The sequence below is a fragment of the Anomalospiza imberbis genome, chromosome 25 (assembly GCF_031753505.1).
Source record: "Anomalospiza imberbis isolate Cuckoo-Finch-1a 21T00152 chromosome 25, ASM3175350v1, whole genome shotgun sequence".
Taxonomy (NCBI): domain Eukaryota; kingdom Metazoa; phylum Chordata; class Aves; order Passeriformes; family Viduidae; genus Anomalospiza; species Anomalospiza imberbis.
Window position 1 is genome coordinate 3543607 of NC_089705.1, and position 26159 is coordinate 3569765.

A 26159-nucleotide genomic window follows, 5' to 3' on the forward strand; every position below is an offset into this window, starting at 1 on the left:
GTTTCAACCTACAAGATTCCCACCCAGTCCTGTCAAGTACAGTACAGCCATCCTGTTCTGGTTTGAAGCAAAACCAGTGAGAGACTTCAAGTCAGAAATACAATTTATTAGGAAAAGGGAAAAGAAACAAAATACATGCAATAATACAAAAGGAAAACCACAAACAGAGTCAGAATACCTGACACCCTTTTTGGCCAGTGTGTTGGTAGCCATCCAAATTGGAGTGGCCGCAGTCCTCCTGGAGGGGCAGATGTGGTTCTGTCGGAGCAGTGATCCTGCAGAAGGGTGCAGTCTTCCTCTGAAGCTCCAGTGGAAAAGGCAGCTGTTCCTCTTGGGAACCAGTGGAAAGGCTGAGTGTGGTGTCCCAAAACCCAGATTATATCCAGGTAGGAATGCTTGGCTCCTCCCTCTGGGTGGAGCATCCCACAATGGGATGTTATAGTTCTTATCAGTCATGCAATGACATTCAGTAGCCCATTATCAGCTGATGTCTCCCCTGAGAGAAGATTGGCTGTGGAAGAGATAAGGAAAACTTCCCACTTAACAGAAGACAACTGCCATGCAAAAGGGAAAATTGAATACATCTTGCCTTTCAATCTGGGACACATCCCCTGCAAACCCTTCCCTGGGCTCCACTTCTCTCCACCTCAGGTTGGAGCACCAGAGCCAGGCTTTCAGCTGGTGGAGAGCAAATGACTTCCAGGACCAGGGGAGGCAGCAGCTCTAGGGCAGCCTGTGACTTCACAAACCACATCCAACCACATCTTACCCCCAGAGAGAAGCCCTGAATCAATTATACATCCAAGCTATTATTTCCTTCCAGTTTCTGATCAGCCCCCACCATATGCTGCGCTCTTACTGCATTCTACCTAAAGTAGGAAGAAAAGTATTTGAGGTTTGGGATTTTTTCAGTCGTGCATTTTTAATTGGACTATAAATTCCACTTTGTTGTGTTCTAGAATGTTATTTTTATTTTCCAATAGAACTGTCTCTTCTTTGATGAGGGCAGAGATTTATTACCCAATTTCCAGCTTTATGTCTCCCTTTTGGTCTGTTGTTTTAGCTGTTTCCTGGTTTTACAGACAATCCCTTTTCCCCATTTTTTTATAGTTGAATTTCCTCCAGTCCTCGTTTCTGCACTACTCATTAATACCCACTTCTTTTACTCAGTCTCTTCAGGATTCATCCTGGATCCATCCACAGACTTACATTTCCATTTTATATCTTCTTGAGGATGTCTCTGAACTTCCCATAATTAGACAAGATATTGTCATTGAGCAGTGTGATGTTACAGTGATTTTTATGGCCATGTTTATGCTCTGTCCCTCTGCCCAAACCCTGCACAGAATTACTGAAAGGCCATTGCATGTGTTTATTTTTATACACCCATGGAGAACACCACATCACAACTTTCAGTCCAGCCTCTGTTTGTTGGTGGGTGAAGCCACAGCCTCTTGCCCAGGACCCTGTCAGGAGGCTGAACCAGTAACTGCTGTCTTAACTGAGTTTGTGCAATGGAAGGAAAATGGAGCCAAAGTTAATTTAAGCACAAATACCCTGTAACCTGCTAATTAAACCAACTCCCCGATGCTCTGCCCTAAAATACCTCCTCATTAATAGGCACGGGCAGCAGGGACACAAGTAGGACACAGCTGTGCCCTGGCAGAGGGCTCTCCTGGCTTGGACACTGCCAGCCCAGCGTGGGGCAGGCGTGGAGACCTTGAGTACCTGCCCTGCACACCTGGAGGGCTGAACTGCCCTGGGCATGGACCCGCCTGGCCCCCAAGAGCCACAGCAAATCCCAGCCAGGCTGTTCCAGTGGGTTTGTAGGCACAATAATGCTCTGGCACAGCATTTCCAGAGGGATGAGATCCACAGGACTGCTCCTGACTTCTGTTACAGCTTCCTGTGACAACATCAGGTACAAGTCTCCACCCTGTCCCCCACGAGTTTAAAGGCATCAGGTTTAAACCTACAGGATGTTGGGTGTTGGCCATGCTGCAGCCAAAATACAGCCCAGGGCTGCTCTGGTGTGGTGAGGTGACTCCAAGGGACAATTCAGGTTTTAATTCCAAGCCCTGCACTGTCCATGGGGCTCAGTTTCTGACCTTTCTGCACACAATTGCCATGTTTATCTAAGCAAAGCCTTTTTTGCTTCTAAACTAAAGAACCAACCCACATCTTTCACTATTATTTCAGTCTATTTATACAAAGTGTAGCTCTGTGCAGACTTGAAAGGTCACAGGAAAACCCAGGGAGTGAATTGGCCCCATCGGTTCTAATACTGCTTTGACACTGGGAATATTCCTTGTGTTAATCCAGGAAAAGGCACAGTTATTACTATCTGATTCCACTTTAAAAATGAAAATTTGCAGAAAGATTCAGAAGAGAGAAAAGTCTCCCCCCTTCCTCTGGAAAAGTGTTTCCAGTTGGGGTGGGTGAGCAGCAGGAGGAGGAGAAAAGTTCAGAAAGGCATTTGTGTTTATCCCTTTAGCTCCACAGACAACCCCCATGTTCCTCTGTGACCTTTCACTTGCTCTCGTCCTGCAGAGCCAGACCTTTGTGTGTCTTTGTTTCAGCATTTCAAAGCAGGGATTATTTGAAGAACATCCAAGGAAAAAATAAGTTTCTAATATTCCTGCAATATACCCTGTAAGAATATGTTTCAAAATACACTTCAGCAAGACGAACAATCCCTGTTTGGATGAGTTCTGGGAGGGGAAGCTAAAAATAACATTATTAACAGTAAATTCTGTGAAGGACAGAGCACACACATGGCTGCACTGATGACCATGGCCCTTCCTCAGCTCATGGCCCATCACTGTGACTGCCCCCACCCTGAGCAGAGCCGCCAGCCTATGGGGACATGTCTTGATGTCCCCAGCAGAGCCATGAGTGGGACAGGAGAGCCACAACATCCTCAGCAGCCAAAGCCATGTGTGTGACACAGGAGCTGTGGCAGCCTTGACAGCCAAAGCCACCTGTCCCCAAACCCCCATGCTGCCAGGATGAGCTGTGAGTGCTGCCAGCCATCCCTCACTGAGGGACAAGGGAATGAGGGTGGGTTCTCTCTGACCAACTCCAATATTCACACTTCCAGTGGATTGTATTGACCAGCTGCAGCTGCCAAAGAGATTAACCTGGCTGCCCCTGGGATTTGTGTCTGGATTACTCTGCTCTCTGCTGGAGGAAATGAAGAGATGGGGGTTTTCATAGGTGAGGGGAGAAGGGAAAGATGAAATTCACATCTGAAACCCATTCAGTTGTTGTAGCTGCACGTTAATGAATGAAGTTCAGAGCAGCTCTTGCGAGCAAAGGAAGCCCAGCTGGAATAAACACTTCCACATGCTAATCCAGTCAGGGTTTCTGTCTCCATCTCCAAGGGGACTGCAGGATCATTACTGCATTAAGGCTCAGCTAAACAAAGCAGGAGGAACAGAAGTCGAAGCTGTAGGATTTTTTGTTTCATCAAGCCTGACATCTCTGAGTTAACACATAATTTTCATCTCCATTTGAAAGCATTAATAAAAATTTGTTAGTTCAGCATGAATGCTTTGGGAAGAACCTCCCCAAATTCACAAAACTGAACAAAGAGCTCAAATGCACTGAAGTGAACTCCTGTTTATTGGGATAGAAGCATTTTATTACTGAAGATGGGAAGGGATCACACCTGGAGCTCCAGCTAGCACTGGCTCCCTCATACCTGCCAGAAGGGAGAGAATCCACATTGAGCCAGGGTCAGTGCTGATCTTGAGCAGAGAATCATCTTCCTGGTCCTTAATCCTACCACCTGCAAGCTCCAAAAGTCACATCCCTCCTCCCCCTGCCTTCTAGCTGGTGTCTGTTTCTTCTCTTTGCACTATAAAGCTGGAGGATTCTCTTTCTACTACAAAGCTGAGCGAAGCACTAAGCTGGGTTATCCCCACTCATTGTCTGGTGAGACGTGACTGAGGTCAGGCCTTGAAGCATTTCCATGAACAGTACTTAAGAAGTGGAATAATTCACACCACGTTTCTTGTGAGTATTTGCCCGAAAGGGACCTGAGCAAAGCCTGGAGACCCACAGGGCTCCCTGCTGCGGGGAAGGCAAGGTCACCTCCACGGCTGGGGCACCCCTGTAGCTGCTGCTCACCTGCCCCAAAGACAAGGGCAGCAGTGAGGGGTGCAAGAAAAGACCCCATCTCACTTCATGGTTTAGTTTCAGATCTTTTCTGCAATGTTGCTACATTTCAGCAGCAAGGTCCACCACAGGAGCTGGAGCACCACCACTGATTCCCAGTGCTGCCTCAGATATCCTCATTATTACTGATGCCTTTTTTGGGCTTACCCAAAAACAGAGGCCAGACAAAGTTAAAAAAATGAAAGCAGATATATTTAATGAAGGGCCTTCAGGTACACTAAGGGCAGACAAAGCCCCTTCCAAGGGCTACACCCAAGATGGACAATGGTCACAAGTTTTTCAGACAGATAAAAGTTTAGTCCATTTGCATATCAGGGGTTAATCCTCCAATTACAGCTTCAGGTAATGAAGTCAGATACCCCCAGTTTTCTCCCCCCACAATTAACTTTTGTTTATACTTTTCAGGGCCTGAGGCATAGGGTGTCCCTGGATCTCAGGCCCAGGAGGATGTTTTTTTCTGACTAACATGTGAAGACAGTAGCTAACACTCTATGTGGAGTATAGAGTTACACACTAATGCAGTAGAGGATTTGAAAAACAAAAGCTAAAATCCTAAGGCAGCATTACAGCCCCAAGATGTTACCAGTGGATTTTAGCAAAGGGAATCCCACAAAGCAGGGGAACTGCACACACTCACCCTAACAGAGTAGCTGAGGTCAATAGCAGCTGTAGGAGAGCACAGATCAGGGCAAGAGGATGCAACGTGAAAGCCCTGTGCCCCCTGCCCAGCCCCCTTGCTGGGATTTTACTGGGACTCACGTGTTTGCAGCAGCTTAATTCTGAATATTGCAGAGGACAAGTGGCAGTGACCCGACACTTCATCTAATCAGATTCACGTGCTGCTGCCCAGCACAGTCCCACTTACTGCTGGGCCAGAAGACGCTAGAAGCATCTTTTCCAAATAGCCTTTAAATATATTACACGCCTCAAGAAGAAAGTGCTGCAGCAGGGGATGTCTGCAGCATCCTTTCTGCATTTGCTATCACATGGACAGCTCTATTTATTAATCTTGGTTTTTGTCACCTAACTCTGAAACTAAAGATATCGCTCAAGTTCTGCAGCAGTTACCTGCAAAGGAGAGGAAATTCAGGGACGCTGTCCCCGACTCCAATCCGTGGTCTAGGCACAGAGCAGTGACCCCCTCGGGGCTGTTCCTGGCTGCTCATCCCACACACGGGAGGAAGAGGAGGAGGATTGTTTTGCCCAACTTCATGTGGTTTCCCCCCAGACAATCTGCTTACTGTACAGCCCTTGTGAGAAGAGGATGCCAGCTCGTGTTCACTGATTTATAAATAGGGTGGGAAATAGGAACCCTTCACTCCTCAGTTTTCCTGTCAGAAATCTCTTCCTTCAATATGCTTTTTAATTAAAGTCAAATTCAGCTCAGCTGCATGCTCAGCTCCTTTTGCAGCTCCCACTCACCAGTATCCCTTTTTCTCAAGCTTCTTCAAACCACTTTTCCAATGAATTCATGCTACTCCCAGTATACAGCTCCCAGTTTACACCATTACATAGGAGATACTGACACACCTAAAATGTAAGAAATAGCAGAAAAAAAATCTATTCCAGAAAAAAAAAAAAATAAGTTTCACTTCAATCAGTAGATCCATTAACCCTTCTAGAGACCTGCCTGCTCCCTGGAGCAGTTTGCTCATTGGTGCTAACGAGGCATGAGTTATTGCTCATGTTTATGATAGGTTGATGTATCCCATTAATTAGCTCTGCATGAATCAATGGAAGCCACTGAACACATAATCCTTGGTAATTCATAACACTGGAGCAGAGGAAACAGTGTCCTCAGCATTAAATAAACAGCAATCATGATGATGAATCTCAGAATTCCACAAAACACCAGGGCTCTGGGGCTGGTGTGAGCAGTTCCAGGGTCAGGTCAGTGCTGAGCTGCCAGTGGCACAGTGACATCCTCTGTCACGAGTGACAAAGGGCTGTGTGAAGCACTGCACAGTGACTAACACTCAGTTTTAACTGGGTTTGGATCTCTTAATAAAGCCTTCCTCTTCCACCTCCTCTAGAATTGGAATGCTTTTCTAATTCCCCCTTTTCTGATCTACCAACTAATAATTTACCCATTTTAATTTGTGATTCATTGTGTTTAGTCATAATAATGAATATTCAGCTTCATTAGCAGATACTTGGTTCAGTTCCTACTGAGACACTCAGCTCTGCCAGAGTGGCAGCTGGACCACTGGCAGTGGATCCCTCTGGCAGTGGGGTCACCGATAGTGGATTCCTCTGGGAATGGGGTCACAGGCAGGGGATCCTTTTGGTGCTGGGACCATTTGCAGTGGATCCCTCTGGCACTGGGACCATTGGCAGTGGATCCCTCTGGCAGGGGGTCACTGATAGTGGATTCCTCTGGGAGTGGGGTCACTGGCAGGGGATCCTTTCAGCAGTGGATCTCTCTGGCAGTGGATTCCTCTGGGAGTGGGATCATTGGCAGTGGATCCCCATGTCAGCTAGAGCCCCAGATGGTGTTTGGGTGCAGTTCCCTCCCACAGCACGATCCCAAGCCCTTTTCCCAGGGGCAAAGCTCAACACAGACAGGACCAGGACCCCGTTCTGCTGTGAGCACCCAGCTCTGCAAGGGCACGTGCCAAGCCCCAACCCTGGGCAGAGAGGCAGGAGCAGGATAAACCTGTGGCAGCAGCTCTCTGGCCACAGAGATGGATGAGTTGATGGAGAGAAGGCACAGACTTTCCCAGGCATTGTCCTGGGGAAGGCTGTGAGATCAGAGGAAAGAATGAGAAACAATTCTTATCTCCACTTGCTGCTCCTGCTGTTGTGCACATATGGAATGTGTCCTGGAGATTTGTTTACCAAAGGGTGATTTCTTAAATGGACACTGGATGGTGTTGGGATGGATTGACCAATTAGGTCAAAGCTGGATCGGTCTGGCTGGAAGGGTTACTGAGTTTCTTAATTAGTATAATATAGTATAGATTATATAATAAAGCAATTGATCAGCCTTCTGCAATCATGGAGTCAATGCTAATTATTACCCAGCTGGGAGCCTGCAGTGACATAGACCCATGGCCAGGGCAGGCTGGGAGCAGGCAGGGCACCCACCACGGTGACAGGGACCCCTGGGCACCCTCCCCGAGCCCAGGGCAGCGACGTGCTCAGGCCGCAGCACAGCCTCACGCCAGCTGCTCCTCCATGGGCAGCTGCTCCTCTCTGAGACAGAACAGGTCTTCAAAAGCTGGTTTTGATCATTTAGGGAATGTGGAATTCCTCTGGAGCCGTGCTGCCGGGCAGGTCCAGCACGTCCCTTCACATCCCCTGTTCTGCGTGTAGCTGTTTGTAAACCAAGAGTACAGATGACAGGAAAATAATGAAAGCATTTTTCAGAGCAGATCCTTTTGTCATTCCCTATTTTTTTTTTTCTTTCATTCCCTGGAATAAAGTGCTGCTTTTAAGCCAGCAAATCTTTCAGCTGTAATTACCCTGGGCATTCAGAATTGAAAATTAAGAAATGGGGGGGAGTGTTAAAACAAAGGGAGGTAAAATAACCATTCATAAAATATATTGAAGATTGTAGGTTTCAAAAATGCCATCCCCAGACAGAACTTTCCCACCATAAAAGATTTCAGTAAAGACAGATTGGGAAGGAATTTGTACAAAATTGTGAGCATTTATTCTCACAGGTCCCAGTGTGGGCCCCTGTGCTGCCCCCACCTCCCGTGCCCAGCAAGTGCCACATCCTGGCAAAGCCTGGTTTTTCCCTCTGCTTAACAACACTAAAACATTAAAATAGGAAGAGGAAAAGGCAACATTGGTCTCTGAATCTTCCAATTACACCTTTGGCTGCCCCAGGCACCAGCAGCAGGGGCAGGTCAATCCTGTAGAGCTCCACACTCCCTCAGCATCCCACACTTCCTGGAGACCTGTTGAAATCTATTACAGACCTTTGATCTCTTCCTACAAAAAGGATTTTCTGAGGAGAGAAGAGGGGATTAAGCAGAAACAATTTTCCCAGGACACTCTGTGGGGTTTTTTTTTCCCCTTCTCTGCTTTCTTTTAAACAGAAGATGCCAACAGCAAAGATCCTCACAAGGTTTTGGGGCTGTCAGCTCCTGAATGGAATCCATTCCATCAGTCAAATTTAGCATCTATCAGGAGCAAATACTCAGCATGTGGCAAAAAAATCTTGTAAAATGGAACTGTTAAATATTTAGGGCAGATGACAAACAATGTGTCATAATATTTGCAGAACTGCATTTGCCATTCAGTGCCTTGTCTTAGTCAAGGCCCCAGTTTTTGGAAGCATCAATGCAAGAGTGAGAAACAAGTTGACTGTTGGTGTTTGGCTGCACTGTGAATGGAAAACAGGATTTAATGTAGGTTTCTTAAGTCTAATATATGCTACATACCAGGTGGGTATTAACATTTATTAGCAATGAATATTGGAGAAGAATTTAATTAACATGCAATAATTGGCATTTTAATTTAGCTTGGCAGGTCTGTGCATGGCCAATGGGGTCTCCCAGTGCAGAGCTCAAAGGTTTGCAAGATCCAGTTTAGCTGGGAGGACATTTTTTTTCCCCAAAAGAAGCAGGTCTGGTTTCCTGTATTCAGTTTACAGTGACTTTTCACAAATGAACCACTTGGACCCAGAAATGGGAAGAACATTCACCTGCTCGGTGGAAGCTCTGCTCCCCAAACTGGGGAGTGTGTCCAGGGGGACACGGGGCCAGCCCTCAGCTCTCCAGCACATAGTAAAGAGAAATCCAGAGTATTTTATCACCCTGCAGGCTTTGTTAGAAGCCTGGTCAGTCCTGGCACGACGTGGGATTTATGTTTCAGTGTGGACTCACTCCCTGCTCTGTACCTCACCCCGATGGACACCCCAGACCCCTCCACAGGGCAATAAAACCCCACAGAAAATACACTTCCAGCCATGCCACCTCAACCTGTATTACACATCTACAATAAATTGTAGCTTTCAAACCCTTTTCCCCCGCCATGTATTACAGTGTAACACGTGCTCTCAGCTCAAAGCACTGCCATAAAAGTGACATTTGAGTGCGCCTGATTTATCCAGCCATCGGTGATTCCCAGGACACATCTGCTGAGTTTAGGCTGTTTCAGTGAGGCTTTGGGGATGAGGGCAAGGATGGGCATGGGAGGACTGGTGGCACAGTCCAGTCCAGCTGCCCCTCCCTGGAAGTGGGGTGGCAGAGAGTGGAGGCTGGAATTGACACTGTGGTTTAATTCTGGGCAGCTCACACCCATATCTGAACTGGTAAATAATCCCAGGGAGGTAAATAATATGGTGAGGTGTCCCATAGTGGGAACAAGACAAGCACAAGGAGCCCAAAGCTGCCAGATCTCCCTTTTGCAGAGAAATACTGACTTAGAGCCCATGGGAGCCTTTCCCAGCCAGTGTCCAGGGCAATGGTGGGACTGGGTGTCACTGGAGATTGGCCCCTAGGGGAGTCCTCAGGCTGCAACTCCACAGCCACTTTGGGAGATCTGCATTTCCTGTGAGCTGAATATTGGGTAAATTAAAAGTTGCATGGCATTTTCCTTGCCTTTATCTTGATGGGAATCTGTTCCTCTGAGATTATGATGCTGCTTTCTTTTTTTTTTTTTTTCAATTAATTGAGCCTGCTTAAAAAAAAAAAGGCCATTTCATTTTAATCATGTGTTATGCAAATTAGAAATTTAAATATCATTAAGAAATCTGTTGCTAACTTAATTTATTTCTGCTGTAGCACCACTGAAGGCTTTTGATCTCAGATTAGCGCTTTGATCCGCTCCCTTGGTCGGGGTTACGCTCTGCCGCTGCGGTAAACGCTCTTCCTCAGATGTCAAACGTGCAACACCAGAACAGCTTGTTCAAAGCATGGCAGAGGAAACGCTGCCAATTAGGCCAAACGAGGAGGGTTTGCAATGAGGAGAAGTTTGTTTCTAGGAGCCACAGCCTGTTCTGTTGTGTCCTGGCCGTGCCCTGGCCCGTGGGGACGAGCAGTGCCGGCGTCCAGCCGAGGATGCAACAGGTCATCCCTAGGAGCAGTGACAAACCTTTCCAGACCTTCCCTATCTACTGTTCATTAAAAACACAACCTGCCATGTTCCATTAATTCCTCATTTAGTGCGAGTAAAGTGCTGATACATACATTTTAGCTCCAGTGGTTTTAATCAGTTAATTTAACCAGAAGCATTAATAATGTATTGCTTTGCCACTTGACTGCTCATCTGTTAAGCAGCTTATACATAGAAGAATGTCACCCCCTGTGACATGAAGTGCCTAATTCAGAGTAAATGAAATAGGATTTTGAATATTCAATACAAAAATGAGAAAAGAAGGAGACACCGTCTCCTGGGAATGGATCAACCTGCTGTGATGGGATTTCTGTCCTGGCAGGTGGGAAATCCCTCCTTGTGGGACACACTCGCACTTTGTGTATCTGATTTTCTGGCTGAATTCATTTTCTTAGCATTACTCAGCAAGTACCTGACTCTACCTCCTGCTGCACTATGTGCTGGAATCAGGGGCACTGGGAATGCATCTCTGTCCATCAGCTCCTCCGTGGGGTCCCAGGGACACCCCCAGAGTGACCAGAATGGGGGGCTGTGGCAGGGAGGTGACAGCAGGACTGCTCCCACTCAGGTTTGGCTCCACGATGCAGGGTCACAGCAGCTGAAATAGAAACATTCCTGGTCACATTTAAGGGTGTTTGGGGACAGCAAGCTCCCGGACACTGGGGGGATCAGCCACCCCGCTGTGCCTGTCTCTCCTCTGAGCTCATGGGGGATTCAAGCTCCATGTCCTGCCTCTTCCCAAGGATATTTGGCAGCAAATCCAGTCAGGTGTGCTGGGGAGCTCAGGAACACCCAGACCCAAGCCCGGAGGGGCTGCGCTCAGCCCCTGCTTGGCTCCATGTCTCCGTAGGGTATCGCAGACACAGGGAAAGATCCTGGGTGGGCAGGTACCTCATGGGCTTCATCAGCCCCATGAAACTGGGCTCCTCAGCAGAAGCAGGTGGAAATGCCTTGGACCTGAGAGCCAGGGAAGCTGCCAGGGTGGGAGCAGGTCAGGGACAGGCTGGTGCCTCTTTAATTTACACAGAAGAGACACACGGCGAAGGCAGGCAGCGTGTGAGCGTAAGCGATCCAGACACACCGGCTCTGAGGTTAATCCTCTCCCCGTGTTCCAGGCAGATCCTGCTCCTGGGTTTTTAGCAATCAGCATCCAGAGCGAGGAGCTCCCGTGGGCAGGGCTAGCTCAGCCCCGAGCCGCCAAGCCCTGCGCAGGGGTTCTCTTGCGTGATGCGTCCTGATGAAGCCTGAAATTGCTTTGGATCCGTGGCTGTGCTGCATCACATTAAGCAGTGCCACGCTGAAGTGACAGGGCCAGTGCATGATCAGCAGCAGTTGAAGAGGACAGGGACTCAGATCCTGCCACTCTGTCAAAACCCAGGACCCACTGACAGAACAGAGGAATTATTTTCAGCTCCTTCCCAGAAGGTTTGTTTCAATCCGTTTGCAAGTTGTGCTCACTGCCTTGGCGTGGAGCAGCTCCGTGGTCCTGCTGCAGGGCACAGCCCAGGATGCTGCCTCTGACACACGGGGCTGGATGGGAGCCTGTGGAGGGCTGGGGCAGGGATCCACTGCACCTCTCTGGCAGCAAGGGCTTCCCAGGAGTCATAAGGGTTCTGGAAGGGTGGGAGCCCCCAGTGCTCCTGGCACTGCTTTCCTCACTCATCAGTTTATAGGGTGGGGTTGTTTCTGTTTAGGGACCAGCTGGAATCAACACCAGACCTGGGGGCTCTGCTCCATGCCGGGCTGAGCACAGGACCAGCTCCTTGGAGCTCACTTATGGAGCATTTCACTGTAGCAGCTCCTTGGGGAAAGGTGTAAGGAGAGATTGCTCGTGAATAAATCTGTCATTGCTTTCCCTTTTTATTTTGCTGATATTTATTGCCCTCTGGATTTCCCTGCTCTCTTCATCCTTATTATTGCACCTGAGACTGTCACAGTACCCCAGGATGGGCAGGCTCTGGGAGCTGAAGCCCCATTCCCAGCCACAGCCTCGCGCTCCAGGGAACGAACTTTCACTTCCCAGCAGTGTTATCTCATTTCTCTATACAATGCTGCTGTGTAAACAGCAGCTCTCAGGGGACCTGGGCCGTGACAGGGAGATTCTCCCCACTGGATTTGTCAGCCAAGCAGCAGTGTCAGGTTCTCCAAGCCTTCCCAGGGAGGCAGCTCTGTGAGGAAGATTCTCCATAGATTCTCCATTCTCTGCCTCAGGGACCTGGAGCAGCATCCTGCAGGAAAAGGCACTAAATTCTGTGTACCTGTCCTCATCGGCCCATTTGCTAATACTGGCCCCAAACCAGAGTGATTTGTCTTCAGAAGAGGGCAAATCCCACACCTCAGAAGGCAACAGCAAAAACATTTTATAACCTCAGAGGGAAAAAAAAAACAAAAAAACCCACAAAAAACACAGCTCTGGGCATGGAAGGGCTGTGAGAGGGAACGGAACTCCCGTGTCCCTGGGGAGCTCCGCTGGCTCCATCCTCAGTAAGAGCTGTCTCAAACCAGGTATTTCTTCCCGGATGTCACATGGCAAGAGGCTGTCAGAGCTGTCTAAATGTGTGAACAACACTGTCAGCGGGGGAGAGAAAAGTGTTATCAGAAATAGTTGTTCTTCAAAGCTAAATAACTCCGTCATTTATAAGGAGTAGAAGATAAGAGATCACACCACACGCTGAGGGCTGCTGGAATTTTCTTTCTGAGAATGAAAGCTGTTTGTTTTGGTAAAAAGCAAAAGAGGGGAGAAATAAAATCCTAAAATACTTTAACTTTCTTGACTTAGCTCTTGACAAAGCTAAAAATAACTGCACTGGCACTGAGCCCATGCAGCCATGTCCTGGAATCACTGGAGCAGTGGAAGAGGCTTCCCAGCACATTGTCCAGGGGTCATTGACCATTCCCAAGGTTTTCCAGCACCATCCCTGGGGACAGAAGAATGCAGTGCAGTTTTGTTGGATGCTGACAGACCTGGGCCTGTTCTGATTGCCATCAATGGGATTTTAGGCGTTCTGTGGGATTCAGGTTTTACCCTGAAGAGAGGCTCAAGTTCTGCTACTCCAAGTGAGAGCCTCTGTGGTTTTCAGCCAAACTTCCCCTTATGCCAGGCCAGGCTCCTTCTGCCTGCCTGGCCCCACTACTACTCCTCTGGTCTAGACCCAAAGGGAGTTTCAGGCATTTGCTCTGGGATCTCATTTCAGATTTTGAAAACTCCTCACCTTAGCAGTGATGTTGAGGTCATCAAATAAAATAACATAAAACAGTCAGACATGGAGCTGATTGTAATTAGTGTGTTTTCCCATACGCCGGCTGACATTCTCCAGAGAGCAATTAGCCTGCTTTAAGAGTAAAAGACAACTGAATAATTATTTAACCTGCCTGGGATTGATTTTAAAATCCAAGAAGTCAGATATAATAATGGATGACTTCATCAAAAAATATGTTTAAAAAGTGATAAGGGTTGCAAGCCTTCATCAACTGCTTTGTGTGAGGCATCTCTTACAAGGCTGACTCCCAGTCCCAGATCCCACTGCACCAAAGGCCCCCCAAACATGGCATAAAAAGAAGGTTTCCAGGGAAAAATATCTATTTAAATAAAGTCAACCTGAATTGATAAACTTCAGCGTGTGTTGAACAGCACCTGGTTCTGCAGTGGGGAGTCCTCGGGCTCTATTGACTGGTCAAGGAACAGCACACATAAATCAGGCAGCAAATCTTCTCACCAACCTCAGGAGGATGTCACAAAGCATGAGAGACCTTGTCACGGCCATCTTTTATCTCTCTGCCAAGCCACGGGAGGGGAAGAAAGAAGGAATGAGAAGCTGAGACCTGCACAGACAGGAAAGAGTGGGAAAGGCCATGAGCACCACAGAGCATCCAGTGATCTCCAAGACATGGGGACTAGCTCCCAAAATAGTGCAGAGGTTTAGAGAGGGGCAGCAACACTAATGGAGCTCCAGTTCTGCTCTCTCGGGTGGGATTTGTCGATATGTGGTGTATAAAAGTGGAGACTTTTGTTGTGAGCTTTTCACACCCACTGACTCTCATCTCTGAGAGTGAAGCCGGGTGAGGTTTCTGCCCAAGGCTCATGTGGGATCCCTTGCAGTGCAGCTGTCCAGCCCTCAGCAGCAGATTGCCCAGCCCTGCTCCTTCATCTCTCCTGCTGAGGCTTTCAGGGGACCCCTGGGGTGCCCCAGCCCGGCCATCAGCCAGCTGATGTCACATCCCTCATGCTCTCAATGCCACGAGCTGAGCGTCTCCATTTTGCTCAAATGGAAGAACTGCAACAATTATTTTCATAATTAGCTGGCTTTGCAAATTAATGCCAGTTATGCTGTGTAATCATGATGAAGATTATGCATTAATCAGCTGTTTCAAGCCAGTTATTAGGCTCTTTAAATAATGATGGGAATGAGTGTCTCTGAAGGAGCGGCGCGCAGCCAAGAGGGGTGTGAGGATCCAACGGGGTGTGCCATGCACAGATCTGACATCAGGTGCTCCCAGTCTCACCAATTTCTGAGCAAACACCAGGCTGGGCCATGCCGTGGCTGCCCTCAGGGAGATACCCAGTGTCCCAGAGTATTCCTGGTGTGTCCCCAGCAATGGGAAATACACAGAAACACATCCCTGCTGCCCGCCAGCTCTCTCATGGCCTGGCCCTGAGCTCAAGGTACTGGGTGGCTGCACAGAAAATTCTTTCCTGCCAAAAAGCCTATTAAATCCAGCTGGATGTCTGAAACGGGAATTTATTTAGGATCAAACCCCAGTAATCCACATTCCCAGCCCTTCTGTATTCTCTCATAATAAGACATGCTCCAATGTAACTTTGAAAGTGCTGGGCTGGGAGAAAGCCTAATGCTGGCTAGTGGATAATCAAGGTAACATTTACCAGTTATCACTTCAGGATGATGCTAGAAAACAAAAAATCCCTGGCTAAACTGTCTGGACAGTGAAGCTTTGAACAGAGAGATGGGGTGAATCTCACACTCACTTCAGTTTTGTTTATTGGGTCTGATTTAATATTGCAGATGAACTTTCTTCTGCCCTAAGAAACTTAAATTGAGCTGCCAGCATATGCAAACTTTGATGTGGATGAATAATTTTCTTTGTACCAGTCATAACCCAAATGTTTTGGCATAATCCAGTGAGAATGAGGCACGTGGACAATTCTGCTACACTCCTGCCTACGCTGCTCAGCATTCTGGATTGAAAACCTGCCCATGAGTGACTGGCTGAAAATCACGTGAGACTGAAATGACACTCCAGAGTGAGCATTCAGCCTCTTTTTTCTTTATTCTTCTGCCTATTACCAAAATTAGCACTGAGTTCAGTGGCTTTTTTTCTAGCAGAGACATGCAGGAAACGGCTCAAACTTTTTTCATGTCTATGAATGTAAATTAATTCCCACACTCACTTCACAACTGGGGACATGGATGCACAAAGACTGCAGAGGAAGAGGAGGAAAGGGACTTGTCACGATCCAGGGGAGCAGAAAATCAGAGGCCTTTTGCAAGTCCTTCTGCTTCCTTGCTGAGAACATCTCCAACCATCACTCCTGTGCTTCACCCAGTCCGTGGCTCTGGTCACATTCCCGAGAGGACACCCAGAGCATGGCCACCAGTGAAGTTGTCAGCTTGGCTCTGGCCAGACTGGAACTCCTGGCTAACACCAAACTGCCACACAACTATAGAAAATGTGCTCTGGCTGCTGGAGGAGGATTCATGGCATTGCCCAAAAGCCAGCAGGGCTGAGCAGACATCTGTTGTCTACAAGAAAACATTTGAGGACTATCTTAAATTGAAGAGGAAGGTTTTTCCTTCTGCTAATGAACCCTGAGACCATCTGTTACCAATTGTACTTGCTTATTTTGCTCATCCATTAATTATTTTGGTTTACTTTTGAATAAGATAGAGCAGGTTTGTGTCTTTCTGTGGTTCTGTGAGGGGCTCAGGGTGGCTCCTGCGTCTCGGAGACAAGGACACATCATTGCATAACCCATGCCTGCACCAAGTCACTCCAATTAGAGTGGCTGTCAGTGGGAACTGAGGACAAGACTCACAGATACAGAGCCAAGAAACCCAGCGATGCTGTGACATGAGCTTGTTGCCCTTGGGGAGGTGTAATGGCATTAACAACTTTTGAACACAGGAAAGCTGCATCTGAGATGTGCATTACTGAGCAGAGGAGCTGGAGGGTAGGCAAATCCAGAAGTCTCTGCTGGTCTGAATTAAAAACTTGGACAACTAAACATGAGGAACGATAAAAAAAAAAAAGGAGAAGGGGACTGAAAATGGCACTGAAAATAGTCAGCAGCAGCACTGCCCTGCCTGTCTCCTGTGCAAGGACCAGATGGGTGATGAGGCAGGAGGATTTCAAGAGGAGGGCAGTGCCAGTTTTGTACCCAGTAACTCTTCAGGGCACAGACCACGGGCAATAAGCCTGTCCACTTCCCATGGTCTGGTCCTAAAATTTTATGGGAAGCCACTTATCTGACTCGTAAAAATATTCCAAGACTTTAAACCACCTGTTACTGCCCCACAAAGCTGCCACCCTGAACATTCTCATAGACCAGAATATAAGAAAAACCCAAGTCTTCACATCTTCATTTCAGTGCAGGACAGGCCCTCAAGCAAGCCCAGCTCCACCTGCAAACATTCCAAGAGTTTTCTCATCCTTGCTGCATGAATTTGTGAAACAAGCTATGGCTCAAAGGTGGATTTTTTTTTTTTTTTTTTTGTCTTGCAGGAGGAATCTTTGAGTACGCAGATGGCCCCAACACGCAGGTGATGAGTGCTGAGGAACAAGCCTTCCGATTCTCCGCCAACATCATTAACAGGAACAGAACTTTGCTGCCCAACACAACCCTAACCTATGACATCCAGAGGATACACTTCCACGACAGCTTTGAAGCAACTAAGAAAGGTAAGAGCAGAGCAAACTTCTGAGCAGCTTTGTGGCCATTTATTCAGTGTAAGAAAGGTCTGCTTTCCAGACCAGCAGCTTGTTCTGTCCTGCTCTCACCAGTGATCTGGATGAGAGCTCCTGCTGGAGCTGACCTTCTAGAGGCATTTTAACAACTACCTTTTTTCCCTCTGAAACTTCAGAAAACTCCTTTCAGGTTTTGCTCTAATCCTGAGCAAAGGTCTGGAGGCCGTGCCTGTGCTTGTGTTGCTGCATCCCTGGCAGTGTTCACATCCATCGCGTGGATGTTCTGTTCTCTTAATAACAGTCACTTTTGATTACTGGATAACAGCAGCACACTTGAATTGCTGAAGGGGAGGGACTGCACAGCAAAGGCTGCGAGCTGGTGACCTGAGGGCTCGTGAAGTTTGATTCTGGCTGGGGAGAAAGGAAACCTGCTGCCTGAGCTGGCAGCTATTGGAGGGACATCAGCAGGAGGGAGCTATCTGCTCCAACCAGCCCAGTGACCCCCTGTCCCTTTTCAGATGGTTTTGTGGAGGAGGCTCCCTCAGAGGAGCTTGGCACTCCTCTGCACCTTTACCCACTGGTCTATACCCACCTGGCATAAATCCTCCTCTCTCACTGTGCCCAATCACTGCTGTAATTACCCAATATCAGTGCTGGGTCAGTGCTCACAAGTGTCTGGGCTGTGCCCATGGTTGTCCCATGCTTAGCCCCGCCAGGCTTTGCTGACATTCCTCCCTTCCCCCTCCAGCCTGTGACCAGCTCGCTCTGGGGGTCGTTGCAATATTTGGACCTTCCCAAGGCTCCTGTACCAACGCTGTCCAGTCTATCTGCAATGCCCTGGAAGTCCCCCACATACAGCTCCGATGGAAGCATCACCCTTTGGATAACAAGGACACTTTCTATGTCAACCTGTATCCTGACTATGCTTCCCTGAGCCACGCCATCCTGGACCTGGTGCAGTATCTGAAATGGAGGTCAGCCACCGTGGTGTACGACGACAGCACAGGTGGGTGAAGGAGGTGCTCAGAGAAGGAATCCTGGAGATTTTCTCCCCTGGGTCTCTTTGGGAACTTTTCCAATGAACCCTCTAGAGAACCAAATGATGCCCCGTGCTGTGAGGGGTTCCCAGGAGTTCTAGACAGTGCTGTGGGAGGCCCTGGGAACTTTCTAAGCATTTCATTCACAAAGCTCTTAGCAAGTGGGGCCATGAGCTGGCACAGGGTCATGGGGGGGTTCATTGACATGGGGTGACCATCTCAGCCTGGCTTTTTTGGCACTGTGGTGCCTCTCTGCAACAGAAAAGCCCCTGTACATCTGCCATGGAGGGAGCAGTTCCCAGCTAAAACCAAAAGCAGTTCTGGTAAGATTTTTTGTTTTCTGGATAGTTCTGTAACACAGAGCTGGCAAAGTTCTTCATGTAAGGAAAGCTGTTGATGGTTAAACAAAGCAAAGCACTGCACAGCTCTAGATATAGACCCCCCCAAAAAAACAAAAGCCACAGTGGATAGCCTGTCCAACCTAATTTCACTAAACCAAATGGTTTCTTTAGGGGAGGGCTGATGAGAACACAGTTTGACATTCCTGTTTTGCAAATGTGGGTCACAGTATGTTCCCTTTGTGGCATATTCTAATGTGTTTCTTCTGTGCAGAGGGACACGCTTCTCTCTTCCCTCTTGCAATAGGCATCTCCCGAAATTCTCCTTGCAACATCAGATTCCAATAATTCCTGCTCAGCTGCATCTACCATGGTTCTTTGCCTTGCGCAGGAAACAGAAATGAATTCTGAGGGTAGTAGGAAGTTACAAGTTGTGATTAAGTGACCGTTACGATCTACGCGACTCATAAATCCAAGCGCATATTCATTTTTTCCTTTTGCTGCTGTGCGCGGTAAATATGCAGATTTTAATTTGTTGTGCAACTGATTATCACATCCTGTCCTTTCTCAAGGGCACACCTGCTTAAGAAAATTTTTTGTGATCCCAGAGGTGTCTGAGGTTAGGACCAACCTGCTGTTCTCCCCTTCCTACCCAGTGCAGGAACCCCATCCAGCTCTACTGGCTGCAGTGGTGGCAGGGGACAACCAGGAAAAGCCATTCTGTCCCAGAACAGCCCCTCCAGTTAATGGTTGACATGTGGCCCCTTGGCTTTGATACCCTTTGGCAGTGGCCATTTGAAGGAGGGACCGATGGAGGGAGGGAGGGAGGGAGGTCCTGGTCTCATTCCGTGGAGAGCAGGGGAAGCACTGAGCCGCTGTGGCCCACGGGGAAGGCAGACCTGTAACGCTGTGGGTTTGTCTCTGTGTGACACCTGAAGGCCTGATACGGCTGCAGGAGCTCATCATGGCCCCGTCCCGCTACAACATCCGCCTAAAGATCCGCCAGCTCCCGCTGGACACCGACGACGCCCGGCCGCTGCTCAAGGAGATGAAGCGGGGCCGGGAATTCCGCATCATCTTCGACTGCAGCCACCTGATGGCAGCTCAGATCCTCAAGCAGGTGAGTGGGGGGCCAGCAGGAAAGCAAAGTGGCTGCCAAGGAGCCCATGGGTGTGGGGTGGCCGTAATGAAGAGCGGCCCTGCCCTGAGGTGCAGCTTTTCCTTGGGCCACAATCCACAGCCACACTAAAAGCATGTCCATCCTTCAAGGACACTGCTGGATTTTTACAGAAAATGGCATTTTCACTGAAAAGCTGGAAGTACCAAAAAGTGGCTGCGGGTGAGAACAAACGTTACAGGAGGAGAAAGGGCTGTGCTGAATGCAGCGCCAGGCCCAGGCTGGTGCTGGACAATTCTGTGGCTGTCCCTGCAGCTGCACAGCCCCAGCCTTCTTCCCTCTTCCCACTTCTTCCTTCATTCAAGCTGGCTCTCCCAGCCAGGAGGGACTGTATCCTCTGTCCCTTCCCCAGAAGCGTCTGCAATTCTTGGACTTTAAGCCAGATGTCAGTGATTTTCCATTCATTTGGGCTCCCTCCTTTCTTCCTTCACAAGTTTCTCCACTGGGATTCTTACTGCTCACCCCAGCTCCTCCTCATTCCCGAGTGCCTTTGGGTTTCAGGCTCAATATGAGGCAAAGGCTCTCACAGAGACGCTAAAAACCAGCTGGTGGAAGTGTTGTTCCTATCAGCCCGGCACAACACCACCACACAGATTAAATGAATCCCCGAAGGAATGAGAAAGCAAGCACAAGGCAAGAGCCTTCTCCTACAGCCTGCTTGATGCAAAATGAAGGGAAGTGCTCAGAGAACTTGGAAAGCCTGGGAGGGATTATTATGGGAAGCAATAGAAGGGGCTCATTGTCTCCTGCCAGTTATTTTCTCGTGCTGGTTGTGTTTGGTGCTGCTCACTTATTATGCAGTTTATTATAGTTTATTGTGCCATCTGCTCAGCTCATCACCGCTGGTGCAGAGTGAGGAAGATGGAGGAGAGGGGGGACTAGGGGAGACAAGTCTCTCTAAGTCCTTCTGGCTGGGTTTGTGTGTGTGTCAGGGTTTTGTCAGGACCTGAAGCCATGGATTTCAGCTTAGCAATAAAAGACAGTGTGTTTTTACTCAGGGAAATACTAATGTATTTTCAGAGTCTGGGAAGCTGCACAAACCCAAACCACAGCCTGACTGGTCTCTGCATGTCTGGTCATTCTGGTGTGTAACATCAGGCAGGTTCAGAGCAGTGCACCATGACCTGCAGGTCACCCGCATCTGCTGAAGACTAGGAGGCGTAGAAACCTCATATTTTCCTCACTTTTCTACCTGTAGCAAGAAATGCATACCTAGAGGTGCCACTTACATTTGTGAAACAGCTCTTTTCCACTGAAAGTACAAGCTAGGCAAAGTCATCTCCTCGAGGAGGGGTGTCTGCTTCCTTCGCAGCAGTAGAAGAACAATGCACAGATCAAATAATGGACTGAAAAAAAAAAAACAACCCAGGGAGGAAGGCCCAGCATTCTGTTTATGCCAGAATCAGTAATATTCATATTTTATTGCTATTATGTGCCTTTTGTAACATTTTGGCCACTACACCAGTCAGCTCTGCAGACATGTGGCTGGACAGAGTCCCTGGAGTCTCTTGGCCCTGCTGCCACCCCCATGGATGGCAACAAGGTTCTCACAAGACTTGTGCTAAAATTTCCACTCCTTGGCACTGAATTTCATTGAACATCTTCAGAAAACACAGAAGGTTTGAGCACCTAGAGCCTGTGCTGGCTGAGCAGCTCTGACTGAGCAGTGTGCACATCATCATGCCAGTCAGGATCTTGCTCCCCAGAGATCCGAGGTTCCATGCTCCCACAGCACAGCACTGATCATCTGGGCAGTTTTTTTAAACTGAAGTAGTAAAAAAAGCCAAGGATTAGTAATCCATGAGTAACACCACATGAGCCAGCACAACTGTACAGATGAGACTGTCACCTACTGCTCCAGCCTGGGTCCCCTGGAGTGACCAGACATCAAACCATCCATTATTTTGCCCTCTTGGAAAACAAATAATTGTAGAAACCTATCAGAGAGTGAGTCCTGCTTGTGAGGGTTTCCTATTCTACCCCAGATTCTCCGGCCTTCCTCAGTTTTGGTCCCTTGTTGTCACTCCAGGTGTGTTCCCTGGCTGTCCTGAGCAGCCGCTGTGCTCCACAGGGCACAGCTGTGCCTGTCAGCTCTGACAGAGCTCCTGCTCTCATCCCGGCCATTGCCTGTGGCTTATCCACCAGGATGATCATTTATTCATTTCCCCACAAACTCAGATGCATCCTGCCCCAGGCTGCCAGTGCTGGGAAGCTGGAGCTTCCTTCTGACAGCGGATCTGGGCTCCTCAGCTATGGCCAGAATGATCCAGCTGTAGAACATGAACTGGGATCTCATTATTTGCTCCAGTTTGGCTCCCCTTCACTAGCTGATGCTTCCCATACTGAGGTGCCATTGTCTGCTTCAGCTCTTTGAGCCAGGGTGTGCAGGAGGGAGAGAGCTACACTGCAGCCCCCTGGACCCACTGACCCAGCAGGGACTGGGGGACAGGATGGTGAATGGCAACAGGGACAGCCCCCAGACTTCCTAAAATCTATTTCCAGAGCAGGAAACCTGGGGTGAAATCACACTCTAGAGTCACACTATCTAGTCTTGCAATCCAGATCCTTTTCTTTTCCCTTGTTTTTTGACATCTCACTTCTTTTCAGACTGTCACTTCCTTCCTTGGAGGTAAATTCCGCCCTAGTAATTTTAGCAAAAAACCAAGGGAAGCAAACATTTCCTGGGGGGACTTGAAGTCACTTTCCCATCAGTGGGGATTTTAAAGTGCTCTTGCATGTGTTTTCTCCAGAAAACATGCTCACACAGTCAGCATCCCAGCCAAACCCACAGGAATCTTCCTGTCACAAGCCACCAGCTTCAAGGTGACTTTCTCGTAGACTGAAATGTGCTCCCCCCGTGTTGTGAAGGGTCTGGACATGGTCATCCAGCCAAGGCCCTTCAGACCATGCTTGTTCTCTGAAAGAGCTTCCAGGACAGTCTGTTCTCTCTCCAGTGCTCAGTTATGCAAATCCCAGCAATCTGCAGGAGCCATCCTGCTTGTCGGGGCTGGCCAGGAATCTCAAGCTGTGCTGGCCAAGCGCCCTCAGGACCCTGATCCCCAAAAGCTGAGGGACAGGGGATATTCCCACTCCCCATCTTTGTGCCTGCACCTTCACTGACCCACTTCTAAACCAGGCCCTAAGTCAGGATCTGACTTGTGCTCAGGAAGGAGGGACAGAGGCAGGAGCTCCATGTACTCGCTGCACAGATGGGACTGAAGGGGGAAGATGCAGAGCCCCAGAATTAAAATCAAAACCCTTTCAGCTGTCTTCTTAGCCACTACACGGATGTGTGACTATAAGAACAGGCTATTTATGGTCAATCTGCACAGGTTTCTGTGAGGCTGCTCATGGTTTGGTATTGGAGAAGGAAAGGTGACCCCCTTTCCCACAGCTGTGCCAACAGAGCCTGTGGCCCTGGAGGATCCTGCACCCATGAGCAAAGTGCCACAGTGCCCTGGCACGCCCAGGGACACCCAGTGTCACCCAGAACTGCCAGCCCTCGTGGGAGCTGGACACTGAGGCTTTGCCACATTTTCAGAATGGTTTGAGGGCCACAGCTCTGCTCAGCTCAGCCCATGTGCCTCTTGCTGATGAGCCTGGCTTAACTGCTCCATGACCTCAATCCTGAATCCAAACCCGGCGTTTCTGGGTCTCTCCTGCCCCATTTACCTACGAGCTCTGAGTTTTATGTTGCATGGCTGTTGTTATGTCCTTGTATCCCTTTACTAACCCCTTTTCCCTACTCTCCTTAAGGCTATGGCAATGGGGATGATGACAGAATATTACCACTTCATCTTCACCACTCTGGTAAAGTATCTGTGCACACGCCTCGTACACACTGATGGGGGGTGGGATGTGAGGGGGCAGCTGGAGAGGGAGGGTGGGATGGGTGTCTGATCCTGGTGTGCTCTGCACTGCTGTGGGGTGGGAAATGCAAGGAAAGGGGAGAGCTGGGACCCTGCCAGGAGGAGAGGGCAGGGCTGGACTTGGCTGCAGGTCGGGGTCAGACCCCAGTGAGCTGGCTCTAACTCCTCTGCTCTGCAGTACTGCCTGAGAGTTGTCAGTTCCTCCTTCCCCTGCCCTTGGACAGTGCCTCCTTTGGAGTGCACAGATGTGGGTTTTGGTTTTATTTTCCCTCCCAGTCATTTTGATTTCAGTGTAGCTCCCCACGCAGTGACAATGAGCACAGGGAGAGTGCAAGGCTGAAGGATTTGGTGGGATCCTGATTCAGCAGGAGCTGGGGATGAGCACCCAGGTCCCCTCTGGAGCCAGGAGCAGCCCTGCTGTGGTCCAAGCTTCAGCCCTGCAGGTTTCTTTTGCAGGAGGGGAGCTCAGCCTGACATTAACTCCCCTCTGTTAAACACAGGCCAGTCCTCTCTGACTCTGGGAGGCATTTGGCTTTCCTGGCAGGGTCACTTTTGTCTCCATTTAAGATGCTATTGTCTAGTCTACTGTTGAATTTTGTGTGATTTTGAAAATCCAATTTATCTTTTTGCCTTTAGGAAAGAAACAGACTAAACTAACCCTTAAAAACTACAAAATTTATTTTTCAAATGCAAAAGACATTTTAATTACCCCTGCTGCCATTATCTATTCCAGGCAGCTTTAAGCATTTCCCAGATAACCTCCTATTAATCAGCCCCAGCTGAGCCTGGAGTACATTTCATGTGTAGGTACAGCCTGGAGGTGGGAAAAGAGGAATTATAATAAATTAATAGATAAGCAATCACAATTAATGCCACTTTCCTGAAATAACAGTTATATCATGGGAAAGATATTTTAATCTGTCATTCCTTAAGGCAATGTTTTCCTAGCTTGCAATGCCTGTGCTTCAGCTTCCCCAGTACGAGACCCATGGGGTGCTAATGAATTAGTCTATTATGTTATACTGAATGTTTCTAAAAGGTCCCCAGTCAATACTGAGCACAGTGTATCAACACTTGGCATGAAATGCTTCAACATTTTGCTAGGCAGCACGACTACAGTTCACTGACTTCAGCATGAAGAGCCCCATCAGCCTTTTCCACCACAGGAGGAGCAGGAGGAGGAGCAGGAGGAGGATCTCTGATGAGCACTGGTCTCTGTCACATCCAAATGTAAAATCCACAGATTTTACATCCACAGCCCTGCAGGGAATATCCCAGATCTCCACTCCTTGGGGGGTGTCTCTGCAGTCTGTAGAATGGGGCTTTGCAGCCACAGACAAGCCCTGCCAGATGCCAGGGCAGAGCTTTAGGGACACCTCACCCACAGGCAGAAGAAGAAGGGATGTGCTTCCTGGACCACCTTTCCAGCTTCCCACTGAGGATGTGGGATCACTGAGGATCAGTCCTCAGCATTGCTGCCAGCACCGAGGAGCCCAAGCTGGGCAAACTGGGGAAGGGGGAGAGCATCACAGGAACACTGAGAGCAAAATTAAGGGTGGAGGGGAGAATTAATCTGCAGTACAGAAAATAATGAGTGAAAGGGAATGTAGATGAGGTGGAAAATAGAACCAGATGTTTCAATTTGTGGCTGTGCAGGAGCAGAAAATCCAGAAGAAACTGATCTGATCATTCCCATCCACACCTCCCCACATCCTGACACTCAGCTGGTATTCTGAATTATCCTCTGATTCCAGGAGGTGATAAATCAGGCTGCAGCTGAGATTTAAAGTGGAACCGAGGAGGGACCTCATGCGAGGTTGGTTTCTATAGGAACTTGGTGAAAGGAAGGGTCGATGGGGAGCAGCAGGGCAGGGACAGCACCCAAAATACCAGTGGGATCTGAGAGATGGCCAGGGCTGATGGTTTGACAGATGGGCAACAGAGACCATGGGGTCTGGAGCTCAGGGACCTGATTTATCACACCCGGTCACAATCTGAGGGGGAAATCATCGGCTTTTGCAACCAAAAATTATTTCCTCACAACAATTTCTGGAATACAAACTGAAGTATCTGATTAAAATTGAATCATGAAAAAACAGACCCATTCCAGCAGGTCAGGCACAGAACTGCTGTGCACCATCACAGCCAGAAACATGAGCACCTGTCTGAGTTCAAACCACTATATTTGCCCTTAGCTCCCTTAAGTCATTTAAAAGTCAACATTGTGGCCTGGTTTCCACAGTGCCCTTTAACAGAACGTGCAGGTTTGCACTTGCAATTTTTCAGGGTTAAAAAACAGCCCAAAAACCCAAGTCCCAACTGCCACTGTAGGGTGATTAATGATTTGGTCCCTGCGGCACCTGCAAGTTTGAACACTGCATCCATCAGCAGTGAGGCCTGGGGCTGCAGAGGTCAGGGCCAGGCTTACAGAAAAGATGAAACCCCCAAAGCTTATTAAAGCAAAACAGCCATAAGAGCCCTCACTCCCCCACAGAGAATGATGTCTCAGTTGCTGGCACATGCTGCTGCTGCTCTGCTTTGCTTAGGGCAGCACATGGGGGACTTTGCCATC

General features: G+C 48.6%; 2 protein-coding genes across 2 annotated transcripts in view; one reads left to right on the plus strand and one right to left on the minus strand.

Annotated features, from left to right (window-relative positions):
* CDCA8 (cell division cycle associated 8) overlaps positions 1-26159 on the minus strand; it is a 438802-nt gene that overhangs the window by 303070 nt on the left and 109573 nt on the right. The gene's annotated exons all lie outside the window — the stretch shown is intronic.
* The window catches only part of GRIK3 (glutamate ionotropic receptor kainate type subunit 3), a 114704-nt gene that overhangs the window by 45798 nt on the left and 42747 nt on the right, over positions 1-26159 (plus strand). Inside the window, exons 2-5 of the mRNA XM_068172761.1 lie at positions 16984-17160; positions 17915-18172; positions 19480-19661; positions 23475-23528. Coding sequence (XP_068028862.1) covers positions 16984-17160; positions 17915-18172; positions 19480-19661; positions 23475-23528 — 671 coding nt within the window. The remainder of the gene's footprint in view (positions 1-16983; positions 17161-17914; positions 18173-19479; positions 19662-23474; positions 23529-26159) is intronic.